Source organism: Protopterus annectens, chromosome 12.part0 (assembly GCF_019279795.1).
Source record: "Protopterus annectens isolate FY-2018-M chromosome 12.part0, PAN1.0, whole genome shotgun sequence".
Classification (NCBI taxonomy): Eukaryota; Metazoa; Chordata; order Ceratodontiformes; family Protopteridae; genus Protopterus; species Protopterus annectens.
Genome location: NC_056746.1, coordinates 647,541,129 through 647,567,319, shown reverse-complemented (window position 1 = coordinate 647,567,319; position 26,191 = coordinate 647,541,129). Strand labels below are relative to the sequence as shown.

The following is a 26,191-nucleotide window of genomic DNA, read 5'->3' as shown; positions in this document are numbered from 1 at the left end:
ATCAGCAGTTTTTGATATCTCAGCTGAAAAGCAAAATGACACAACCAGAACAACCAGATTTAAAAGAGTTGCAGGACTTGTTGCACGGTGCAGAGCAAGTGGGTAAACATACCTTGCAGTGTGGTTTTGATGCTTTAGAGGCCTCATGTAGAGCTGCTGTTACGGGGTCTGTATACGTAGGCATGCTTGGCTCAAAGAGAAAACCTTACCAGATCATGTCAAAGCTAAATTATTAGATGCACCTCTTCAAAAAGATGTATTATTTGGTATTAAAGCAGAGGAGGTGCTAAAGAAAATGGAGGAAAAAGCGAAATCAATGCAAACAGTGAAAGATTTCCTGCAGGTACAGCCTCCACGTTTCAGCAGAAACTGGCCTTCAAAAAATTGGTCCTTTCCAGCCACGGACAGACCTCAAAGGGGCAGATACAGGCGTCCAAGGGGTAGAGGGCAACCTCAAGGATCTTTCAGAGCCAGACAGTGGCAAGCACCAACCCCAAGAGGTGGAGAAGATAGATCACAGTCCTTCAGAAAACAGACACAATGACTTCCCCCTACACCTGCCAAGCAAAGCTTTAATGGCAGCACCTTTGGGGAAAACTGACACTATTCTCAAAAATTGGCATATTGTTACAAAAGACAAATGGATTCTGGACATTATAGACAGAGGCTACAGGTTCCACTTTCACACCCTTCCAAAAATGAGAGGCATGCCAAACCTGCCACAAAATCAAAGGGCAGAGGCACAAAAACAAATTTCAGCTCTCATGGACATGAAAGCAATTCAAGAGGTACCTGCAAAAGAACAAGGTCAAGGGTTTTATTCCAGACTATTCCTGGTACCAAGGAAAGACAAAGATTGGAGACCTATCTTAGACCTATCCATCCTAAACACATTTTTACTCGTGCCAAAATTCAAGATGCTCACATTACAGCAGCTTCTTCCCATGCTGGGCAAGGAGTCCTGGCTGGTAACATTGGACCTCAAGGAGGCATACCTGCATGTCCCTATCAGACAAGATTGCAGAAGATACCTCAGATTTCTTGCAGGTTCAACCCATTACCAATTCTCTGCATTGCCCTTTGGCTTATCTACTGTGCCCAGAGTGTTTACGAAATGCCTGGCATCAGTAATCGCCTTCTGCAGACTACAAGGGATACAAATCTACCCATATCTGGACGACTGCCTGATCCAAGCGGACAGCAAGGACATACTACTGCAGCACCTGGCATTTGTAATAAAACTGTTGAACTTCCTGGGATACACAGTCAACAAAAAGAAATCAAAACTGATACCCTCTCAACAAATAATTTTCCTGGGTGCCAACTTGGATACAACCACCCAGATGGCCTACCTCACGCCAGACAAGCAAGGGCAACTGTCTCAATACTTCAGAAAAATGGCAACTTACACCAGGCTAACTGCAAGGAAAGTCCTGCAGGCTCTGGGATTCATGGCATCTTGCATCCTACTTATCCCATGTGCAAAGCTGCATATGAGAAAACTTCAATGGTACCTAAAAACGTATGGTCTCAACACAGCCACAGCTTGGAAGCAATTATACCACTCATTCCATGCCTTCAAAAGGAATTTATGTGGTGGGCTCAAGCTTGCCAAAGAAACACAGGTCTTCCTTTCTGTGTACCTCGAGCAACTCAAATCATCACAACAGACGCCTCAGACTATGCATGGGGAGCACACATGACAAATCAGTGCATTCAGGGAAAATGGGCACGAAAAGAGAAGCTCCTTCACATCAACCAATAGGAAATGCTAGCCGTGCAAAAGGCTATTATGACCTTCAAAGACCTACTGCATCCAGACCAGCTATTGATAAGGACAGACAACACCACAGTGATGTGGTACATAAACAAACAGGGGGGAACTCATTCATACTCCCTGTGCAGGCAAGCCATGACCCTATGGAACACAGCACTGGAATTGAAAATTCAACTACAAGCACAATTCCTGTCAGGGAAAGAAAACACACTGGCAGACAACCTAAGCAGAAATATGACAGATCCACACGAATGGAAGTTGCATCCTCAAATTTTCACAGAGATAACTCAGACATGGGGACAGCCAGACATAGATCTCTTTGCTACCCACAGAAATTGCCAGTTGAAAAAATTTTGTTCAAGGAGCCATCATCCACAGGCCTGGAAAGTGGACGCACTTTCCTTCAATTGGGCAACATTGACAGTCTATGCCTTCCCGCCTCTTCCTCTGCTGCCCAAAGTTCTATTAAAAGCCAGAGCAGAGAGGCCGAAAATGATTCTCATTGCTCCAGACTGGCCAAGGCAACACTGGTATCCGCTCCTGAAGAGCCTGACACATTCCCCACCGTGGATCCTACCTCTAGTCCCTCTTCTGTTGTCCCAGCACAGCTACAAGACTCTTCACAGCCATCTCAAAACTCTAAATGTAGCTGCATGGAGAATTCCTTGATTTCCCAACAGTTTCTACTCTCCAAGGAGGTGCAGGATGTCATCTTGGAGGCCAGAAGACCTTCTACTAGAAAGGCCTACTCCGCTAAATGGAAACGATTTTGTGTCTGGAATCAAAAGGGACAGAATCCTTGGGTAATAAATATACCTCAAATCTTACAGTACCTAGCTGAGATGTTAAACAATGGACTTTCCTTCTCCTCCATCAAGATCCACGCTTCAGCCATTTCTGCACAATACAACACAGATCCTCCTTTATTCTCTCATCCTCTCTTAAGGCAGATCCTCAGAGGGCAAAGAATATTAAACCCCAAGGAAACTACCAGTCCCTGCTTGGGACCTCAACTTCATTGGAAAAGCTGACCCTTCCTCCTTTCGAGCCAGCTTCTTCATCAGAGGTACAGTACTTGTCATGGAAAACAGCCTTTCTTCTGGCTATCACTTCAGCTCGCAGGGTTTCGGAGCTACAGGCCCTCATGGCTGTGCAACCATTCATCATTTTCCATCAGGACAGAGTTTCCTTACGAACCAACCCTACCTTTATGCCAAAGGTAGTATCCAGTGTAGCTTTGAATCAGACTATCCACTTACCTACCTTTTATCCTAATCCACAAAACAAAGGGGAAAGACTATTACATTCCTTGGACATTCACAGACAACTTCGTTATTATTTGGACAGGACAAAGCCATTCAGGAAATCTGAACAACTCTTTGTGTCCTATGCTGCAGGTGCTCAAGGAAAGGCTATTTCCAAACAGACAATTTCAAAATGGATAGCCCACTGCATACGCTTTTGTTACTCATTTCATGGAAAAACTGTGCCTGCATGCATCAGATCCCACTCCACCAGAGCCACAGCTACCTCTGCAGCCTTCCTCAGGGGGGTCCCTACCAAGGATATTTTGGAAGCAGCCACCTGGAGTTCAGTGCACACTTTCTCCAAGCACTATCACCTCCCACTATACTCTAAATCTAGAGTGGGCTTTGCCACAGCAGTCCTGCAGGGCATCCTAGCCCCTCCTAGTTCCACTTAGTGCCTGCCACCCTTACTTAGCTTTGGGATTTAACCCATCTGTTATGACTGAAGCTGTATGCACGATGAACATAGTACAGTTTTGTACCTACCATAAATGTAGATGTTCGAGTGCTCATACAGCTGCAGTCAAGGTTTCCCTCCCTCCAACCCCTCTTAGGACAGGCCTTATGACATACCCTTTTCATATAACCTTTTGGGGTACTCTTTTATGGTGTATTTGCTTCCAGCTACTGTTTTTTGATTTATCAACATTGCATTTTTGCATAACATTATGTTTGCCTTCCTTCTGGGGGCACCTGACATCTGGGGCAAGAAAAACTGAAGAAAATGGCGTCGGCTGCCTCTTTTATACCCCTGCCGCACTGACGTCAGGGAGGAAGCGACGACAACCGACGCCGGACCTAGACTTTGGAATTCGGCCGACCGAGGACCCGCCTGACGGCAGGATAACCCATCTGTTATGACTGCAGCTGTATGAGCACTCGAACATCTACATTTATGGTAGGTACAAAACTGTACTTTCCTCAGAGGGGCCAAAAATTTAAGACCACCCAGGAGAGCCCCAACTCCTGCCTGGGACCTTAACTTTGTATTGGAGAAACTCACTCTTCCTCCTTTCGAGCCAGCTGCTAGTGCAGATTTAAAATTCCTTTCTTGGAAAACAGCCTTCCTTTTAGCAATCACTTCAACAAGAAGGATATCTGAATTACAGGCCCTTATGGCAGTGGAGCCTTTCATCTTTCATGCGGACAGGGTGTCCCTCAAAACCAGTCCCTCCTTCATGCCCAAGGTGGTATCCAGTGTAGCTCTCAATCAGTCCATTCATTTGTCAACCTTCTTTCCTAATCCACAGAACAAAGGGGAATGGATACTGCACTCCTTAGATGTGCACAGACAACTTAGATTTTACTTGGACAGGACTAAACATCAAAGGAAATCTGAACAACTGCTGGTAGCATTTGCTGCAGGGGCAGAGGAGAAGGCTATTTCAAAGCAAACTGTTTCTAAATGGATAGGCCATTGCATTCATTCCTGCTGTAAGCACCATGAAAAATTAATCCGACAGGGGATCAGACCCTATTCAGTCAGGGCTGCATCTACCTCTGCAGCCTTTCTCAGAGGTGTCCCTACCAGGGACATCCTAGAAGCTGCTACCTGGAGTTCTGTACATACCTTCACCAAGCATTACCATTTCCCAATTTTTCTCTAAATCCAGAGCTGGCTTTGCCACTGCAGTCTTACAGGGTCTTATAGCTGGGCCTAATGCTATCTAAATTCCTCCTCCCATCCTTAGCTTTGTGAATCTACCCAAGTGTGATGACTGCAACAGTGAAACACGAAGAGCATATTACAGTTGTGTACACTTACCATAAATGTAGATGTTCGAGTGTATTCACTGTTGCAGTCCTGGTTACCCTCCCTCCAGCCCCCTGATTTTTTTTTTTTTTGGCTATACCTCTACTCTCCTTTGCTATGCTTAAAAGCTTTTTGGTGTATTTGCTTTTTTATTGGAGGTATGTCCATGTATATATGTTTGTATATGTTTTATTGCTTCCCATTAAGGGGGCACCTGACATCTGGGGCAAGAAGAACTGATGTAATGGCATCTGCTGCGTGTTTTATATCCCTGATGACCTGACGTCATGGAAGAAGAGACAGCAACTGACACAGGACTCAAGACTTTGTTAATCGGGACTGAGGGCTACTGCAAGCAGATAACCCAAATGTGATGACTGCAACAGTGAATACACTCAAACATCTACATTTATTGTAAGTGTACACAACTGTACTTTTTCCAACCCTTCTGGAAAAAAAGGGAGCTTGCAAGCAACAGCAGACAACACTACTGTAATGTTGTACTTCAACAAGTAAGGAGGAACATGCTTCTACACCCCCCCCCCCCATGCAGGCTGGCCATGACTGCTGGGGAGATTTTTCTTTGGACCCATATGGCCATAAATGCTGTTTCTGTTCCTTCCTAGTTGACTTCAAGTAGCAGACTAGCTGAGCAGATTAAAACCGTAGATACCCCTGATTGGATGCTACACAGGAATGCATTCCATCAGATAACCCACAGATGGCATGTTCCAGAGATCAACTATATGGTTTCTATGAAGAAATCGTTTTCCAGAGTTGCATACAAAACTTTGGGCAGTGGATGCCATCTCCTTCAAAGGGACATGTTTCTGTCTGTATACACTCCTTCTCTTCCACCCGGTTCCTGTGGTGACACAAAGTAGGAGAGGAGAAACCAAAGATGTTTCTATCATAGCATCCTTTTGACCCAGATAGTATTGGCTCTCCCATGTTGAGATAACCAAGATGAAACCTGTCCTGTCAACTTTGCAGTTTAACCTCCCCACTCAGGACAAGGGGACCCTAATACAGAACAACCTATTTTTTTTTCAGCACACTGCCCAGAGGAACTAAACCTCTTGCCACGTAGGCACCGATTTACTGAGGACATGCTAAATATCAATACTTAGGTAATGAAGTCTGCCACAATGAAATCCCAAATAGCCAAGTAGAAGAGGTTTCTCCCTAATGTCACAGAAAGAATTAAGACAGTCATACCATGTCACTGCCCTTGATCTTGCCAGAACTTGAGCAAGCAGCTCAGACGTAATGTGTGCCTCTCTGAAGGTGCATCCTGAGTGCCTGTGGAGACAGCCATGCATCCCTGCCAATTCTCAAACAGTTCCTCAAGGGGACTATACATTTAAGGCCACCTGGAAAGAATGTTGCTCCTCCATGGAACTTTAATTATGTTCTGGAAAAACTGTCACATTCTGCTTACAAACCTACTGCCTTACCTATCTAACATGAAAACGGTTCTGTTACTTGCTGTCACTTCAGTAAAATGATTTAAAACATGCAGGGCCTGATGTGCAGAGGGCAGCTTGTAGGTTTCCATAAGGATAGAGTTGGTCTTAGAAAATTCCTTCTGTATGTTAAAGTTGTAGCGATGGTGTTCTTTCAAACTAGTCAGTTGCCTATTTTCTTTCCTTACCTACAGAATATGGGAGAATGAATCTTATGCTAATGAAAGTAAGTGGATGGCTAAGACAATAGTTTGCCTTGATAAAACCTAAAACATCAGAATTTCAGATCATTTTTGTGTCCTTTGCATCCAGGAGGGATGGAAAACTAGTCTCCAGACTATTTTGAAGTGGCTGGCTCATTGTTTCATTTTCTGTTACACTTGTCTTTTGAAAATGTTGGAAGGGACTATGAGAACCCACAGCAATAGGTGTACTGCAGCCAAAACCTCCTTAGAAGGTGAGTGCTGGGTCTGCTCTGTATGCATCTATCTGGTCTTCATTCCACACATTTTGTAAGCACTACAGGTGAGTTGTTGCTTCCAGGGCAAGGGCTAAGTTTAGTTCTGCCTTTCTGCAGGATTTATGGCAAAACACTTTGGCTGTTTCTTCTATCTCACACACTTTGTGAGCTCTGAAAATCTTCCCATTAGTGTCAACTACTACAACAGTGATGTGTATAACAAACATATTGCAGTTCTGTAGGAACTTAACATAATAATGTTAGACAGGCAGAAAAGGTCTTCATGTTTATGCCTGATTGTCATTCTGTTGTAGTATTGTATTGCATTGAACAACTGTAGATATTCATATAGTTCACTGTTGTAGTACTGTTTCCTTTCTTCCATCCTCTGTCTTCTTTCAGCATCTTGGTGCTTGGACTGAAGTGGGATACCCTGTCCCTATGTAACTAAACTTTGATGTTCAACATAATATTCATGGTTACATTCTCACAGCTGGTGTGTCCTGCCTGCAGGTAGCCTTTGGTTGGCCTAACTTCCACAGCTTTACTCTGCACCAGGGCTTTGGCCAGTGACATCACATTAAAGGCGAAAGTGATGGTATTCTCCCTGAACTACACTAGTCATTTGCCTGTTGGTAGTATAAAGGTTATATCGGCACACCCCATCTTCACATCTTTCTTTTTTTTCACTAAATATTTTTTTTTATTATTTCAAATAAGATGTCTTAAACATTACATGAAATAAAGATTATATTTACAATTACAAAACAAAACATTACTTCAAACCATTATATAACTATATTTACATTGGTGTCTATGCAAATAACATTGAAATCTATATATTATAAAGTTAGAAATATAAGATGATATATCTTCTTTGATATTTTCAAGTATTTCCAGTATTGTTTATTAAAGTATAATAATCCCAGTATGATAAGAAAATGCCTTAGATTTTGTAAAAGTAATGTTTCTTCTTTAAGTATATTTATTTTAGATATTTGGAATGTATCTAGAATATTTTGAAATTTATTTCACATCTTTCCTGACCTAAATTATGTGGAGCCATATGTTTTGAAGTATTGTGGGCTTGCTGGGCAGTCCACAAGCCTGATAAGTACCCCACAGAAGATTTCTTATCTCTTATAGAGTGAATGTAGGTAAATTCTGGTCTTAACTCCAGTTCGGAGTCAGAAGTTGTTTTTATAAAGCTGAATAATTCTATTTTGTGGGGAAGCAGATTTCCCATAAAGAATTCCACAAATGCTGCTTATTTTGCCTCTTCCAGAAAATGACATTGTGCCTGTTTCACGTCACGGGCAATCTATTGGCGTCAGTCTCCCCAGGATGTCACATCCAAAAAAGGGACACATACATGGTTCTGTGCTCTCATGGTGTAAGCCATGCCTAAAAAGGACTCCAATAATAAATCATAGTAGAAGCATCGGGAGACTGAGGATTTCTCATTAGATGACTCTGGCCTTCCTCTATATGGTGCCCCCTGGTGCACTGAGGTACTTGTACAGTCCCCTGCTACAAAGTCAGCTTTTATCCAAAACGTCTGCAGTGACTGCTGTGCCTCCTAAGACTAAAGCTCTTCAAGTTCAGAAAATATGTCCTCAAAGTTAAAAAGGAAGGAGAGATTCCTAGGATTTCAGTTTGCAAAGACGTTCTTGGAGAGTACTTTGAGGTGTCAGTCTCCTGCATGCAGCCCAAGGCCTCCAGGGAGGTTGTAACCAGAGGTATGAGGTACAAGACACCGAAGTCCAAACTGATGCCTGCCAAACTTGCCTTGTGCTAGCTCTGGTCATGCCTCAGCCCCCTTCACTTTACTGGACTTCTGTTGATTCATTGAATAAAGTGTATAAAGTTCTTATGTACTTTTTGAAACACAAAAGGCAGATTTAGAAGTACCACAGGTATCTTGTGTCCCTTCTAAAAAGAGAAGGGAGAGTCTTCACTTGATGATTCTGATTCCCATGACTCTGAGGAAGATGAACTGGCTTGTGTAGGCCAGATCTCTTCTACCAAAGCATATGAATCGGTCACCAAGAACACCCTTTCGTCTGATTTTTCCATCTGAGGACTTTTCCTTTTGCGATGCCCTAAGTAGAATGAAGGATGGTTTTCATTGAGAAACAACAGAATAGTTTGAAGCCCATCTCCTATACAGAGCTTATATGAGCCAGCTTGAACCAGGAGCACTAAGTGTTCCTCCAGCCTGAACTTTGAACGCTGGCTCTTCCTCCAGTCTGGAACCCTGGAGCACAAGATCTTTCTCCAGTCTGGAACCCTGGAGCACTAGCTCTTCCCCCTGTGGGAACCCTGGTGCACTAGCTCTTTCTCCAGTGGGAGCCCTGGAGCACTAGCTGTTTCTCCAGTCTGGAACCCTGGAGCACTAGCTCTTCCACCAGTCTGGAACCCTGGAGCAATAGCTCTTCCTCCAGTCTGGAACCCTGGAGCACTAGCTCTTCCTCCAGTCTGGAACCCTGGAGCACTAGCTCTTCCTCCAGTCTGGAACCCTGGAGCACTAGCTCTTCCTCCAGTCTGGAACCCTGGAGCACTAGCTCTTCCTCCAGTCTGGAACCCTGGAGCACTAGCTCTTCCTCCAGTCTGGAACCCTGGAGCACTAGCTCTTCCTCCAGTCTGGAACCCTGGAGCACTAGCTCTTCCTCCAGTCTGGAACCCTGGAGCACTAGCTCGTCCTCCAGTCTGGAACTCTGGAGCACTAGCTTGTTCTCCAGTCTGGAACCCTGAATAACTAGCTCGTCCTCCAGTCTGGAGCACTAGCTCCTCCTCCAGTCTGGAACCCTGGAGCACTAGCTCATCCTCCAGTCTGGAACCCTGGAGCACTAGCTCATCCTCCAGTCTGGAACCCTGGAGCACTAGCTCATCCTCCAGTCTGGAACCCTGGAGCACTAGCCCGTCCTCCAGTCTGGAACCCTGGAGCACTAGCCCGTCCTCCAGTCTGGAACCCTGGAGCACTAGCTCATCCTCCAGTCTGGAACCCTGGAGCACTAGCTCATCCTCCAGTCTGAAACCCTGGAGCACTAGCTCGTCCTCCAGTCTGGAACCCTGGAGCACTAGCTCGTCCTCCAGTCTGGAACCCTGGAGCACTAGCTCGTCCTCCGTTCTGGAACCCTGGAGCACTAGCTCGTCCTCCGTTCTGGAACCCTGGAGCACTAGCTCGTCCTCCAGTCTGAACCCTGGAGCACTAGCTCGTCCTCCAGTCTGAACCCTGGAGGACTAGCTCTTCCTCCAGTTTCAACCCTGGAGGACTAGCTCTTCCTCCAGTTTCAACCCTGGAGGACTAGCTCTTCCTCCAGTTTCAACCCTGGAGGACTAGCTCTTCTTCCAGTTTCAACCCTGGAGGACTAGCTCTTCTTCCAGTTTCAACCCTGGAGGACTAGCTCTTCTTCCAGCTCCAACCCTGGAGGACTAGCTCTTCCTCCAGCTCCAACCCTGGAGGACTAGCTCTTCCTCCAGCTCCAACCCTGGAGGACTAGCTCTTCCTCCAGCTCCAACCCTGGAGGACTAGCTCTTCCTCCAGCTCCAACCCTGGAGGACTAGCTCTTCCTCCAGCTCCAACCCTGGAGGACTAGCTCTTCCTCCAGCTCCAACCCTGGAGGGCTAGCTCTTCCTCCAGTTTCAACCCTGGAGGGCTATCTCTTCCTCCAGTTTCAACCCTGGAGGGCTAGCTCTTCCTCCAGTTTCAACCCTGGAGGGCTAGCTCTTCCTCCGGCCTGAACCGACAGCATGTCTGCTTGAAAACAAGACTGCTTAATTTGTTATTGCTGAAAATTTTATAGGAGACATGTAACAGCCAGAATGTTCTAAAGACTGTGGGATGCATTTCTGCCTCTATCCTAATGGTTCCCTTTACAAATCCACATATGAGAAAAATAGAATGGTACCTAATGATACTGTTGGAGCAACACAGTCAGTGAATAAAAAAAAAAACTCACTATTCCATCAAGTAGTAACTTGTTTTGTTGGTGTCCCATGTCAACAGTGACAGACTAGTCATGCCTCTTTAACTAAGTTAGGCTTGACCACAGATGTCTTACTGTGCATTCCCCTTCACACACTTCATCTAAAAATGCAAAGCAGCCCAATAATGCTGAGGTCAGGCACATAAATATGAAAGTCAGAATGGGAATTATGCATGCCTTCCGAGCTTTTAAATCCGTATTCAACAAGGAGATACTTCCAGTTGTCTCAGAGAAGTATATTTGTGATGGAGTACATCAGCACCCATGGGATCGCCTACTTCTACTCTCTCTGTAAGTTAATAATGTAACTTTTGAGACCTTGCAATTGGTCCGGGCATATGCTAACAGTTTATTTTGTCAATAGCCAGAACTCAATGGCATGTAACTAGAAAAGGCTTTGAGAGCCTTCTGCAGAAAGTCAGAAGAAATGTCTTCCTCAAGATCATAGAGTAATGGGGCACCCCAGACACATGGACATGTCAGTGTCACCAGAAACTCCCCCAGTTTATATTCTGTTTTCAGAACCCAAGTCCTGTTGCCTGGGCAACCAGTGTGATTGAATCACAGCCTTCTGTATGCCTTTTTCTTGATCCTACTTTTTTTTTTAAAAGGTTCAGGTGAAGAGAAGGAAAAGACTCTTACAGCCTCACAGTGGCCAAGACAGGTTTTATTCCGTTGACTAGGTCATGTGTGCTCATAAGGGCTAAGTAATACTTCCACTCCACTGAGCCCTACTAACCCAACTGCTGACCCAAAAAATTGCAGTTGACAAGAGGCTCAGATTAAAGGAATGGTACAGTTAGGATTACTACTCCGTAGTTATCTTTTTTCTGTCCTATTTGGTTTGCATAAATCAAATGACCAAAAGGCTTAGCAAAAGAAAAGACGTACTTTATTGAGTGGGAAAAAAATTTACATTGATATAGCAGGACACATCTGGACAATTGTAAATACTGTGCCCCTCTGGCACTGTAGCACCTTTCTGAACTTTTTGATCAAGCCTTAACATGTGCTTCTACTAAGGGACATCCCTCAACATTTTCATCCTGCCTGCCTTTGGACCTTCCAGTCCAGTTCATTCAGGTTTTGTTGCTAAATTGTTCCTGGAAAGGGCTTTATACCTCAGGTGTCCATGAAGACCCATTCTGCTTTTGTTGGATTTTAACTTTGTGTGTTAAAAATTTGCTCCTTTCCTTTCAGCCGTACTAATTCTGCTCCTTTCAAGTTTATGTCTTGGAAAATCCTCTTCTAGATATTTACCACCTCTACCAGAATGACTTTAGGACTTCAACCCTAATGTACAAAGAACCCTTTATATTCTTCAACAAGGAAGAAGTAGCATTCAGGACCACCCTTAGTTACCACTCTTTTTATGACTTAAGATAGTCTTAGAGCACTCCTTCTATCAATCTAGTCCACTTCCGGTTGGTTCATGGATACCATGGATGTTCCTTTGCAACCAAGATTTTATACTACCAGGACTAGAGTTTTAAACCATGTTATCAGCGTTTAGTCTCCTGCATGCCAAGAAAGAAGGACACAGCAGTATCCAAGCAGTCTCTCAAATTGTGTAGCCATTTGCATCACCTTTTTTATGACCACTATGGAAAGACTCTTGCTAGCCTGTTCAGAGCACATTCCATAAGGAGGCCACTGTGACAGCCTTCTTCAAAACTGTTTCAGCACTTTCTGTGAGTTGCTCAGTTAGACTTCTCTGCACTCCTTCTCCAGGCCTTACAAGCTGGACGTTGTCTAGAAGAAGTGCTGGTTTTACCTTTGCTGTTCTAAAAGACACGCTTTAATTTTTCACCCTTATCTGGGGTTAGTGTTTCGCAGTACTTCCATTTGTTGTAAATGAACTGTCACAGCAATCTTTATGCAGCACATTTGAGTGGGGGCAAACCCCTTAACCTTAGATGTGTGAATAATAGGATCACTGCTGAAACAGAAGCTCACTCCCATTAACCTTAGGGGTGTAAGTAATAGGACCATTTTTGCAGTAGATGCGGTCACCCACCATTACCCTTCTTTCCTGCACTTTCACTTTTTATTAGCTTGGTAGCTTCTGCAGTGTCTCCTTTGTGGAAGGCTTCCTGTTAATTACTTTATGTATGCAGTTGGCATTTCAGTAGTATAGTGTAGAGTAACTGTTTTTCTTCTATGTTTTATTTGCCTACCCTGGATGTTTGCACTGGTAGCTGGGATTTAGTAAAAAGTAGTCCATCTTTGGTAATATGTACGGATGTTTGATGCAGGCATGAAGACCACTTGATAGTCAGAGCTTTCAGGCTGTTTTGCCACATTCCTTTAGTGCCATCAAGCTTTTGTTCTTTTGTATGTTCAGTCTTCACTTCTGGGATTCCTGACTTCAGGAGTCTGATCGCCTGCCCAGCTTCCAGAGCGTTACCTTCCCCCACTTGGCTTTGGCCAATTCCCTCCCATGTGGACAACAGTGGTATGAGGGAGCATTCTCCAATGTTGTCTTCATATCTTTCTTGCCACATTCTGTGTGTGTGTGTGTGTGTGTGTGTGTGTGTGTGTGTGTGTGTGTGTGTGTGTGTGTGTGTGTGTACCTGCGCTTATATGTTGTACAGAACATTGTCAGACTGGTGTGTCTGCTTCCAAATATTTCAGATAAGTACTTCATAGGTAAAACAGAAATTTTCTAACGTTTGCTAGTTTTTATTTTGTATTGTGTGCATGTCTGTTGGTGGTTCTGAGGTGTTTGATATATATATATATATATATATATATATATATATATATATATATATGTATACGATATATTGAGTGCAGAACAACTCTCAAGCACAGATTTTAATAGGAGGTGCCTTTTTTGTTTAGGACCACAGCACAAAGTGGAAGGCCGTCCTCATCTCACAAGGTTTACCTTGAGAGCAATCTGATGTAAAGTTCAATCTCTCTAAAACTACATTGCTGTAAAGGCATGTTCTTGAGCTGCTGTGGCATTATCCTGAGCCTCTAAAAACCTCCCTCTGAAGTGCAAGCAGTCTGATAAATGTCTGAAGAAGAAACATGTCATAAATGACAACCTGGGCAAGTCCAGCTGATTGTCTAGATCTGCAAGCCCACTGTATTTGCTTCTGTTTTGGCTAAGGCTTCTGGCTGAGGCCTCTAGCCAGATGCCTCTGGAGGCTGCCATGCTGTCTATTTTATGCATGTTTTCCTAGACCAAAACTTCTGCAGTGTCAATCAACTTGGGGCCCCTTCAGCCAATGCTCACGTTATGTTCAATGAAGGGGAGGATGTTCTTCGTGTTTCACTGTTGTAGTCATTACATTTGGGTAATCTGCTGGCAGGTTGCCCTCATTCGGCCTGAATTCCAAAGTCTTGGGTCCTGCGTCGGTTGCTGTCTTCTCTTCCATGACGTCAGGTCGTCAGGGGTATAAAACATGCAACCGACGCCATTTTCTTTAGTCTTTCTTCAGCTTGGGGCCCCTTCAGCCAATGCTCACTTTATGTTCAATGATGGGGAGGATAGTGTCTATTTACTGTTAGTCCAAGAAAAGGTTCCCAGAGTTTGGGTAGAGGTCTTCAGTGTCCACCTGGTTCTTTGACATAGCCCCACTGAGAAGTTAAGGCCCAAAATGCTGAAGCGGATGTCTGCTGGTTAGTCTCAGCCAAGACTGAGCAGATTCTCATCCTAACCCACTAGTCAGGCCTCATTTTGAAAGACTTGTTCCACTTGGCTGAAGATGTCATGAGATTTTTTAAAGCCAAGCACCCAGCAATGAAAATCCCAGAGATGTCAGGAATTCCTTCTAAGAAAAGGAATGAGTCTACATTAGAAGAAAATTCAGATACCCCTGATCCAGAGACAGATGAGCTGGTTTATGTGAGCCAGGTGCTCCCCCATCTAGACTTTGTATTAGTCAGACACAGAGGACACTTTATCCTCTGCCACCCCATGAGAAGTTATTTCATTTGAAGATATCCTTTGTAGGATGAAGGAAACATTCTAATGGGATTTAAGAAGTACTCTGAGACTCAATGCTGTCCCTCCAGTCCTAGATGAAATGGAAGATGCAGTCTCCTATGCTTTTCTAGAGCCAAAGTCCCTTCCCCCTGTACCAAGGAAACCTAACATGTTATCTAGGGTCCAGGATTTCCACAAGTTCTTTCCAAGTGCCCTATGGCTGATCCAGAAAATGTTCATAGATTATTACTAGGCTGTTGATCTTGTGAACCATTTATAGCCTTGTCAAAACATCCCACGTTGTAAGTACCTATTGACATTAATAATTCCTAGTTTCAACCCATTTGAATGAGAGCTTGAGGGGCCAGACCCTGGGCATATTTATGAATGACCATCCATTCATCCGGGTTGCAAGTAAAGATGTTCAGAGATCTACTTTCCTTTACGTCCAAGGGAAATGCATTCTGTAATATATGGAAAGCCATGGAAATACTTATCACAGAAATGATCAATAATGGCATAGGAAACCACCATACACATGAACTGCCCTTGACAAAACAAAATTGGGTTAGGTCCAGTCTAGTCAGCCTGGTGGATTTCTTTGAGAAGGTCACCAAAGCAATGGATGAGGGCAAAATGGCTCTCACTGCCTACCTTGACCTGGCTAAGGCATTTGACACAATACCCCACTTGGGCATTATTGACAAACTCAAGAGGTTAAGTACAAAGCCTTATGTCACCTGGTGGATAACCAGCTGGCTCACAGACAGGACCCAGGAAGTTAATCCACCTCTACAAAGAGGCCAGTCACAAGTGAAGTTCCTCAGGGATCAGTCCTGGGACTGCTTCTTTTTGACATTTACTTGGCTGAAGATGTCATGCGATTTTTTAAAGTCAAGCACCAAGCAATGAAAATCCCAGAGATGTCAGGAATTCCTTCTAAGAAAAGGAATGAGTCTACATTAGAAGAAAATTCAGATACCCCTGATCCAGAGACAGATGAGCTGGTTTATGTGAGCCAGGTGCTCCCCCATCTAGACTTTGTATTAGTCGGACACTGAGGACACTTTATCCTCCGCCTCCCCATGAGAAGTTATTTCATTTGAAGACATCCTTTGTAGGATGAAGGAAGCATTCTAATGGCATTTATGTACTCTGAGACTCGGTGCTGTCCCTCCGGTCCTAGATGTAATGGAAGATGCAGTCTCCTATGCTTTTCTAGAGCCAAAGTCTCTTCCCCCTGTACCAAGGAAACCTAACATGTTATCTAGGGTCCAGGATTTCCACAAGTTCTTTCCAAGTGCCCTATGGCTGATCCAGAAAATGTTCATAGATTATTACTAGGCTGTTGATCTTGTGAACCATTTATAGCCTTGTCAAAACATCCCATGTTGTAAGTACCTATTGACAGGAATAATTCCTAGTTTCAACCCATTTGAATGAGGGCTTGAGGGGCCAGACCCTGGGCATATTTATGAATGACCATCCATTCATCCAGGTTGCACGTAAAGATGTTCAGAGATCTACTTTCCTTTACGTCCAAGGGAAATGCATTCTGTAATATATGGAAAGCCATGGAAATACTTATCACAGAAATGATCAATAATGACATAGGAAACCACCATACACATGAACTGCCCTTGACAAAACAAAATTGGGTTAGGTCCAGTCTAGTCAGCCTGGTGGATTTCTTTGAGAAGGTCACCAAAGCAATGGATGAGGGCAAAATGGCTCTCACTGCCTACCTTGACCTGGCTAAGGCATTTGACACAATACCCCACTTGGGCATTATTGACAAACTCAAGAGGTTAAGTACAAAGCCTTATGTCACCTGGTGTATAACCAGCTGGCTCACAGACAGGACCCAGGAAGTTAATCCACCTCTACAAAGAGGCCAGTCACAAGTGAAGTTCCTCAGGGATCAGTCCTGGGACTGCTTCTTTTTGACATTTACTTCTCTGAAGTCAAGGTCAATGTCATTGGCTTTCGGCTGACTAAATTTGCAGATGATTGCAAATTAGGAGCTGTCATTGAATCCCCCACTGATGCCAGTGTTCTTCAGGAAGGACTGACATAGACAAATAACTAGTGTCAGAGCCATGGACTAAAACTAAATGCCAAGAAATACATAATGGTATCCTTTGGGAAGTCATCCACTCCTGGAAACTGTCTTGTTGACAACACAACCATAAGAGCTGACCCAGTAGTCAGGGAAATGGGGACACGCATAGACAGTAATCTAGTCTTTGACTACACATGCCTACAGTGGTGAGGAAGTCATTCTGTGTTATGTAACTTGTAAACAAAGGTATGGCATCTAGGTCCAAGGAAGTCATTGTTCCACCGCAGTCGGCATTCATCAGACTGTCCCCTTTTGTAAGTACCTAACAAGACATATACAACAATTGGAACATTCACAGAGGGTCCTCACTAAAAGAATACAGGGCATAAGTAACATGGCCTATGCAAACAGCTTCAAGGCCCTATCCCTGTATTCTCTCTTTTACAGGCTGTTGAGGGAAGATCAGTGCCTGGCATAAAAGGCATTGTCAGACCCCACTTTGATGGACCTCCTGCATATTCACAAAACAAACAGTACCAGAATTGCCCATTCTAAAAACTTAAACCTTGCTTGTATTATAAATAGGACATGCTGGATAGACAGGCATGATTCCCAGAGACTACCCCTTTTTCTGGAATGGGCTCCTCATCCATGTGAAGCAGAGTTCCTCCTTAACCCAATTCAAGGGTTACTTTGGATGAGGAACAGGAAATCCATCCCTGATTTTGATACCTATGTCTCTAATGGACACGGGCAGTCTGTAAATGGTTCATCCCCCAGCTCCTGATTACACTTATCAGGGGTACGAGAACTTGTCAGAGATTTGGGATGCATTGCTAGGCTTAAAAAGGCCCTTGTAAGTACCTATGAACCTGTAATAGAGGGATTCGCAAGAGATCTCTATCTTGTCTGCTGGTGCTATGTATGCTTCGCTGGAAGTTTAGATCTCTTGAGCTGGTGTTAGAGTCCTGTTTATTTTGTGGATGTGCAGGAGGGGACATTGAGGACATTTTTAAGGCCAGGCTACTCAAGATAGAATGAAAAAAATCACAAACTCATCAATATTCTGGAAATTTGGTTGGTACACTTCACTTTGGAGTCCTTCAGGGCAAAATCCCTCAAGGTGCTGTGGACATCCATATCGACATTATAACAATCTTACAGCAAACAGTGGAGTATACATTTCTTCCTTATATGCAGACAAGCCAGGAAGCTTTGGTAATGGGTCATATCCAGCAACCTCTTTCTGTTGAGAGTTGATATTCCAGAGGAACCAACATCCTGGCAGACAGGTTGAGCATGTGTCTGATGCTCCCTCATGAATGGTCACTAGACTAGAAGACGGCCAGCAGAATTTTGTGATGATGGGCTTAACCAATGATGGACTTGTTTGCCTTCCCATTAAATGTAAAATGTCATTTTTTTCTTCCAAAATAAATTGGTCAACAAGGGACATCCTAGTAATGATGTAGCTTAGAAATGTTATGCTTTTCTTTCAGTCCTAGTAATAACTAAAACCACACAGATGACAAAAAGCTTCACTGCAGAGTGATCCTGATAGCCTCATTTTGGCCTTGCTGGATTTGGTTCCCACTTCTGAATACTATACATTCCATTCATATGATTACTGACTCCTGTATCAGGAAGGCTTAACTCAGACATTTGTGCCGTCAGTGTGGCTTCTCCAATGGTAACCATTTGAAATGTCTGGACCTGCTAGAGCGAGTCATGAAACACAGGAGACTGGCTGAAAAAATGGACTTGCATATTCTAAAGTCTGAGATGGCCATTTCTCATATTACATTTTCTCTAAGGTATGACAATCTTGGAACTGGTATATATAAATTTGGGGAGTGTGGGGGGCTTGTAGGAGAAGACAGTGTTCAGGATTCGCACTTCTCCTGTAGTTTTGGTCATTTTTTCCGGCTTGTCAGCACTCTGCATTTTGAGTGCTGATATTTCAGTAGAGAACCTTCTCCAATTCCAAACTTGACAACCAAGTCTCTGTTACTTGGAGAAAGTTGTAGAATTTGTAACTTCTTTGCAAAAAAACACCACCAGTTAAACGTGCCACTTGGATGGATGCAGGTGGTCTGAAGTTGGCCCTATTTGTAACACCTTGCAGAATACTTCAAGAATGTTATTTTCTCCTTTATAAAAGTACATTTCTCAACAACTGTAAATTTCTGTACAGGTATCCATCTTATCCCTTTTGTCTCATTTTAGGGTTAGCAAAGCCTTTTCCAAAGACAGACTTTATCTAAGGCATCCAGTCAGAGATGCATTGCCCTGTAGAACCTCTACTTTGTTTTGGAGAATGTAACCCAACCAGCCTTTAAATTGGCAGTAAAGACAGTGTCTTGGAAGGCATTTTCTTATTGGCAGTTACTTTTGTAAGTAGGATTTCTAAGCTTCAAGCCTTGTCAGTCAAATACCCCTACATGATTTTCCACAATGCGAAGGCGGCCTTCTTGTGTAGCTCTTCCTTCAAGCCTGAAATAGCTACAAAGATCGACCTACGTCATTAATCTAACAGTTTTCCACTTATGAGCCACCACGGAATATGCATTTTGCATTGCATTGATAAGCTCAGCAGGTACACTTCTATTTGAACAGACTGCAGTTTTTCAGTCAAAGCAAGCAACTGTTCTGTCTCCTGCACTCCTGTGAGAAAAGGACTTGAGGTATCCAAAGTCATTCTGCAAAAATTGCTTTTGGAGTGCATCCGGCTTGTAGAAAGATAACTCTTGTTACCACAGATCCTTGTTTCACAGTACACCAAGCCTATGGTCACCTTCACAGCATTTCTGCTCAGTATCCAAATGGACAGTATTTGCACAGCTGCCACCTGGTTAACTCTCAGCAGATTTATCCAACCATGTTAAATATCACTTCCAGAGCAAGGTCATCCTTTGCAGCTATCTCTGTCAAACCCTTTTACAATTGAGACCACCCAGGAAAGATTGTTTGAGAGATTGTCTTTTTCATGACTAACCAAAAATGGAGCATGTCTTAGTCTGCTGGGGCTCTGTCTAACATGTTACTAAAGATGGGCCACTTCTTTACAGACATGAAAGTTTTGTGCAGAGTGCAAGTCTAACTCTGGTAAGATGTCTCGTTGTCTTTAGAAACACTTTCTCACCTAACTGTCCCTCTTCCCAAGGCTGAGGTGGCTTTTCCAGCTTGTAGTCATTAAGCTTATTGAGTGCTTCCTGGATAATTTGTCATTCTTTTCTTTTCTTCTTTCCAGCAACATGTACCTTTGTGTATAAGAAGAGAAGCATTATAGGAATCGGGGGTGGGGGGCAAAAACAGTTTGAAAGCTCTGACTGATGAGTGGTCCTAATGCATATACCATACAGACGTACGTGTTACCAAACAGGGTCTAACGCTATGGTAAGTACACAAGTTTAGTTTATCTTGCCAAGTATCATTTGACTCATTGTGTTCTCAAATGTAGCTCTGTGGGTAAAGTTGAGTAAGTCAAGTAAAAAAATGAAATGACTGGTGCTGTAGTGCTTTGAACATAAATAACAAAGCATATATGGCTTGATTATTGGGTCATGCATGTAGTCAAGATAGTTAATATCACTACCCACAAGTACATTTCCTTTTCCCAGATCCATTCCACTGAAAGTGTATTTAAGCATGTAATTAAAGCTGCAGTTATCTTGGACCAGATTAAATAAAGCCTATACGAAATGTACACGATATGTATTCAGTAAAATTCTCATCACGTTTTTTGTGCTTTCTAGTCGCTCAGAAAATTACACTAAGTGTACATGTAGTCTACACTTTGTGGTAACCTTTGTGAATCCCTGTCAATATTTAAAGCTGCAAGAATATCAGTGAGAAAACTAAAATTAGGAAGAAGGTGTGCTTTATGTCTGTGTTGTCTGTTCAGTCAGAATATTGTACACTTAGTATAGGCTTTATTGAATCCAGCCCTTTGTTTTTTTTTTCTCTTAATTGCATCTTACTGTATTTTATCTCTTTTTCAGGAGACCCTCATCACGACTATGGAATCTACTTCTAGGTATGGAGTTTTGAATTTGGTCTTTATACTCTTGTGCAGGTTAGGTGTTTGGATGATATGTTGTTAGTTTAGAAGGAACACATAATAAACCTGACTGCTTCTGTGTAACTGACTAGTACATATGTGATTTGCATGGAAAAAAAATTTAACCAAATCCTATGCTTCCAGCTTGGAGGGGAACATGGAAATTTCAGTGTATTGTTCACTGTTGCAGTAACGGTAATGCTTGGGATTTCTCACAGAAGGTCTGATATCTGGCCAAACTGCCAGAGCTTTTTGCCCTTTTCTTACTAGGCCAGATAGATGCCCTTCCAATGTATCTGTAGTGAGATGTTCATCTATGCCATCTTTATTTCTTTTCTTGCTGCTGTATTTGAGAAGATTGATGGAAATTACTAAAAGGTTGTCAGTCCATCAGTTCGACCTGTATTTCAGATCACAGATAAATTTTCCCACCTAATGAGATACTTATTTTTTTAGCATGTTTAAAAGCTTTGGAGATTTTGATTTTCAGGGACTGAAGATGTTGAACATAAAGTCACTGATTACATTACATGCAGAATGCAGATATCTTGCGAAGACTTAAATTATTCTGTGTTTTGCTTAAGGACAGAGCACAGAGTTGCCTCTTGCCCCATTGTACTCTGTTCAAGCAGGAGCATCGAGCATTGTGCCAAATCTCTTCAAGACTACTTGAACCAGAAAAGTCTGCATGCATTATCTATGTTGCTAGCCAAGGTGACAGCAAACACCCCTGCTCAAAAACATTAGGACAAGTCCCCTTGAGAGAAGGAATCCTGGGAGGCCAACAACATACGTCTAGAATTCAAACGTCACTGTAAGCTTAAGGTTATCTACTCGCTGAGGCTTGCTTGGACTGCATTCTCTGACAGTGCCCCTCAGGGAATTGCCACATACTTAGGAAATGGTACATCCTCCCAAGCTGAAACCCTGACAACCAAAGTTTATTTGTAAAAGAGAGGAAGAAAATCAATCAACATTTGGATCCTAAGAATTTCAGTACAAGGATACAGTTCATAAAAAGACCAAGGTTCTCAGACATTCCACCAGTATCCAGACAACAAAGATATTTGATTGTACCCATTAGAAGACCTTTGGTAGCAAGGAGCTGTATATTACCAAAATGGGAAGAAGTTGAGACTGTTTCTTTGTCCCAAGAAAACATGGCCTTTAGAGGCCAATCTTGGACCTATTAAGGTTAAAAAAGTTAGAATCCAAAATGGTAATGTTGAAAAAAACATTTGCCTCTCCTCAAACTTTCTTTGCTACTCTAGATCTGAAAGACGTCTTCCTTCACACCCTTATAGCCAGAACAGTCAGGCAGTACCTCAGATTCTTACTTCCAATTTACATCATTGCTATTTGGTCTTTATATTTCAGTCAGGCTGTTCAGAAAGTGCCAGGCTTCAGTTGTTGCTTTCTGTCAAACCAACTGCATTCATATATGCCCCTGTCTGAATCAAGTATCAGCACTAGCGGAGATGCAGACAGCTTTACTGTTTGCTTTTACTTCTTTCTGAAAACAAGGCTCTTTCGGAACCTGAGAAAGTCCTAGTTTTTGCCCATGAGACAAGTCTGTTCATTGGAGCCCTCCTAGACATTGTGAAGCAGAAGGTATATATCTCCCCTCTGAAGAGGTGCTTTACCTGACTAAATATTTCAGATGTTCTTCACGTAGATCACTGTTAGTATTAGGGATCTCTGCACAGGCTAAGGATCTGCATGACTTTCAGAGTCGAGCATCTTTCCTCCATTGCTGGGCAAATGTCTTCTTACCTCTGATATTATCACGTACTTAGTGTAGACAGATACCACCTATTCACCATGTTTAGTTCTTTTTTTCCTGAAGTTGACAGTCCCATCAAGAGAGTACTTCATAGTCCCGTGTTAGTCCAGACATTTGAGTAAGAGCAGAAAAGTACTCCATTGTGAACTTTTTCTAACCTGTTTTATCACATATTTTGTATTATGGATGTCCTTCAAGGATGCATCTGCAGTCCTTACATATGGGTTGTCCTGCCTCAGGCAGCCCTTCGGTCGGCCGGATTCCAAAGTCTGGGTCCGGCGTCGGCTGATGTCGCCCTCTCCCCAACGTCAGAGCACCTGGGGTATAAAAGCGTCAGCCGACGCCATCTTCCTCAGTCTTTCTTGCCGCGTGGTGCCCGAAGCAGAAGCAGTTCGCAAGTACCGGTCGGCCAGCTCCTGTAACTTCAGCTACCGAAGACTTCGAAAGCTAAGTACCCCATTGGGTTGCCTCAGCCGATGTCAGATCAAACGCTTAAAGTTAATAATTGCTTAACTTGTGGGAAACAAATACCTCATAAGGATTTCCATTCTTACTGCCTCCCCTGCCTAGGCCCAGACCACGATGTCTCGGCCTGTACAGCCTGTGCCTCCTTCAACCGACGCACTCTTAGGCGTCAGGCGGAGTTTGCAGAGGAATTTTTTGGGGCTAGTTACTGTTACAATATGCCGTCGGAGACTCCGACTTCTCATTTAACCAAAAAACGGAAGGACAAGGACCGACACGCGGACCGTGGTTTCGGCTGAAACCACGCCTAGGCCTACCGCGAGTGTCTCGGCTGAAACAGAGTCCTTGGTACTTCCGACCATCGAAACCGCACAACCGACAACCTCGGCCCCGGAGGCCTCTTCTGAGTCGGTTATAGAATTTCCCTCTGAAACCGATTGTTCGGAAACATCCGACACCATTTCCCTAGACAAAACTACGCCAGCACGTGGAGCAGCCAGGCCTCCTGCATCCATGTTCATAAAGGCATTCACAAGGGCTAAAGCTGCTAAACAGCCAAAATCTCTGCCTCCCAAGGCTATTCCTCAGGGATCCACTACAGGTTCACAGATTTTAAGTTTAGCTGAGGACCTTATTTCCTTAATTAGGGGCTCTCAGCCACATCCGGACAGGGGCTCTCAACCTCCTCTAGACAAAAGGCCCAGGGTTGAGCCCTCTGATCCTCAGTCCTCTAATGAGGCCTCAGATGGCTCTGCTCTTTCAGACTACCAGGAGGAGGCCTTTACGGCCTACGAGGATTCTGATGCAGAGGAATCTATTCCCTCTACCTCCCCTCCTGAAGAGCTGTCCTTTGGGGAGACCCTTCACTCCATGAGAGAGCATTTCAAATGGCAGGGCCAGGAATTTTCTGATTTCCAGGAAGAGATTAAGGATTTTTTTGCATTTACCTCAGCATAGACATTTGGCTATTCCACCTGTTTTGAATGTCATTGATGATGTGTACTCTGAGTCTAGCATTACCCCTGACTCCCTTCCTCCGGCTCCTGTCAAACCAGATAGGTACTACAGGGTCCCGGACTCACATCATTTCCTTTACAAGGCCCACTCTGCTGACCCTGAAACTATTTCCCAGGGCCCTAAAGGGGTTGCATCTGCCACTACTAAAAATCCACTCCCCTTTGAAAGGGAGTCCAGGGCTTTAGAGAGATGGGGTAAAAAAGTGTATACTTCTTCCACTCTTTCTATGAGGGCATTAAATTGTCAATTCCATATGATACAGTACCAAGAGTATTTGTTAGATGAATTGCATAAAAAACTGTCTTCACCTGAACCCCTAGATCGCAAGTCACTTCAGGATCTGGTACATAACTCCCAACAGGTTAGCAACCATTTCTTGCAGTGTGGTTATGATGCATTGGAAGCTTCATGTAGGTCAGCAATGACAGGTGCAGTCATACGTAGGCATGCTTGGCTGAAGGAACAAACTCTGCCAGATCATGTTAAAGCAAAGCTTCTGGATGCGCCACTGGAAAAGCAAAAGTTATTTGGCTCCACTGCTCAGGAGGTCTTAAAGAAATTTGAGGAAAAGGCTAAATCTGTACAAACAGTCAAAGATTTTCTCCAGGTCCAACCACCAAGATTCAGCAGAAATTGGCCCTCTAAGAATTGGTCCTTTCCAGACACAGAGAGATTTCAAAGAGGCAAGAACAGGCGTGCCAGAGGTAGAGGGCAAGCTAGAGGCTCCTACAGAGGACGGCAATGGCAGCCTCCTAACCAGAGAGGTAGTGCAGGACCTACAACTGCTGCACAAGGACAGACTCAATGACTTTACCTTGACCCCACCAACCAGGGCTCAATTGGAAGCACCTTTGGGCAGAAAGCTATCTTTATTCTCAAAAAATTGGCACAGTATTACAAGGGACAAATGGATATTGCAAATAATAGACAAAGGATACAGGTTCCATTTTCATACATTACCAAAAAGAAAAGGCATGCCAAACCTGCCACCGAATCAAAGGGCAGAGGCTTTAAAACAAATTTCCAACCTATTGCAAATGAAAGCTATAGAAAAGGTTCTTCTCACAGAACAAGGCCAATGATTTTACTCCAGACTATTCCTTGTCCCAAGAAAAGAAAAACAATGGAGGCCTATTCTCGACTTGTCCACACTGAATACTTATCTCATTGGGCCAAAATTCAAAATGCTGACCCTACAGCAACTCCTTCCCATGCTGGGCAAGGGGTCTTGGCTGGTAACTCTAGACCTCAAGGAGGCATACCTGCATGTCCCTATCAGACGAAGTTGCAGAAGACACCTCAGATTTCTTGCAGGTTCAGAGCATTATCAATTCTCAGCATTGCCCTTTGGCTTATCTACTGCACCCAGAGTATTCACGAAATGTCTGGCATCAGTAATTGCACACTGCAGACTTCAGGGGATTCTAATATACCCATATCTGGACGACTGCCTTATACAAGTGGACAGCCAACAAACTTTGGTAAAACACTTGAATTATGCCATCCGCCTACTTCAGGCCTTGGGATATACAGTCAACATTCACAAATCAAGACTTGTTCCATCCCAAAGGATAATTTTTCTGGGTGCGAAACTAGATACAACCACCCAAATGGCTTTTCTCACAGAAGAAAAACAAAGACAACTACCGGATTATTTCAAAAATCTGACAAGACAAACTCAGCTGACTGCAAGGAAAATCCTGCAGGCCCTGGGTTACATGGCATCTTGCATTCTTCTAATCCCACAAGCAAGGCTACATATGAGGAAACTACAATGGTACCTAAGGAGTTTATGGTGTCAGCACAGTCACAGCCTAGAAGCTTTGATACCACTCATTCCATGCCTTCAAAAGGAATTTCTGTGGTGGGCTCAAGCAAGCCAGTCAAACAGGGCTCTGCCCTTCAGCAAACCAATAATCAGCCAAACCATTACAATGGACGCTTCAGACCATGGATGGGGAGCACACATGGAGGGCAGATGCATTCAAGGACTATGGTCACAGAAAGAATTGCACATGCACATAAACCAAAAGGAAATGCTGGATGCGATACATGCAATCGAGGCCTTCAAACATTTTCTGCATCAAGGACACCTGCTAATAAGGACAGACAATA

At 43.6% G+C, this 26,191-nt stretch overlaps 2 protein-coding genes across 3 annotated transcripts in view; one reads left to right on the top strand and one right to left on the bottom strand.

Moving 5' to 3' along the window:
* CCHR12.PART0H7orf26 (chromosome chr12.part0 C7orf26 homolog) overlaps positions 1-26,191 on the bottom strand; it is a 1,310,154-nt gene that overhangs the window by 1,149,516 nt on the left and 134,447 nt on the right. The window lies entirely within an intron of this gene.
* Positions 1-26,191, top strand: part of LOC122816764 (cytochrome b5) — a 487,681-nt gene that overhangs the window by 352,302 nt on the left and 109,188 nt on the right. Inside the window, exon 4 of the mRNA XM_044089781.1 lies at positions 20,753-20,787. Coding sequence (XP_043945716.1) covers positions 20,753-20,787 — 35 coding nt within the window. The remainder of the gene's footprint in view (positions 1-20,752; positions 20,788-26,191) is intronic.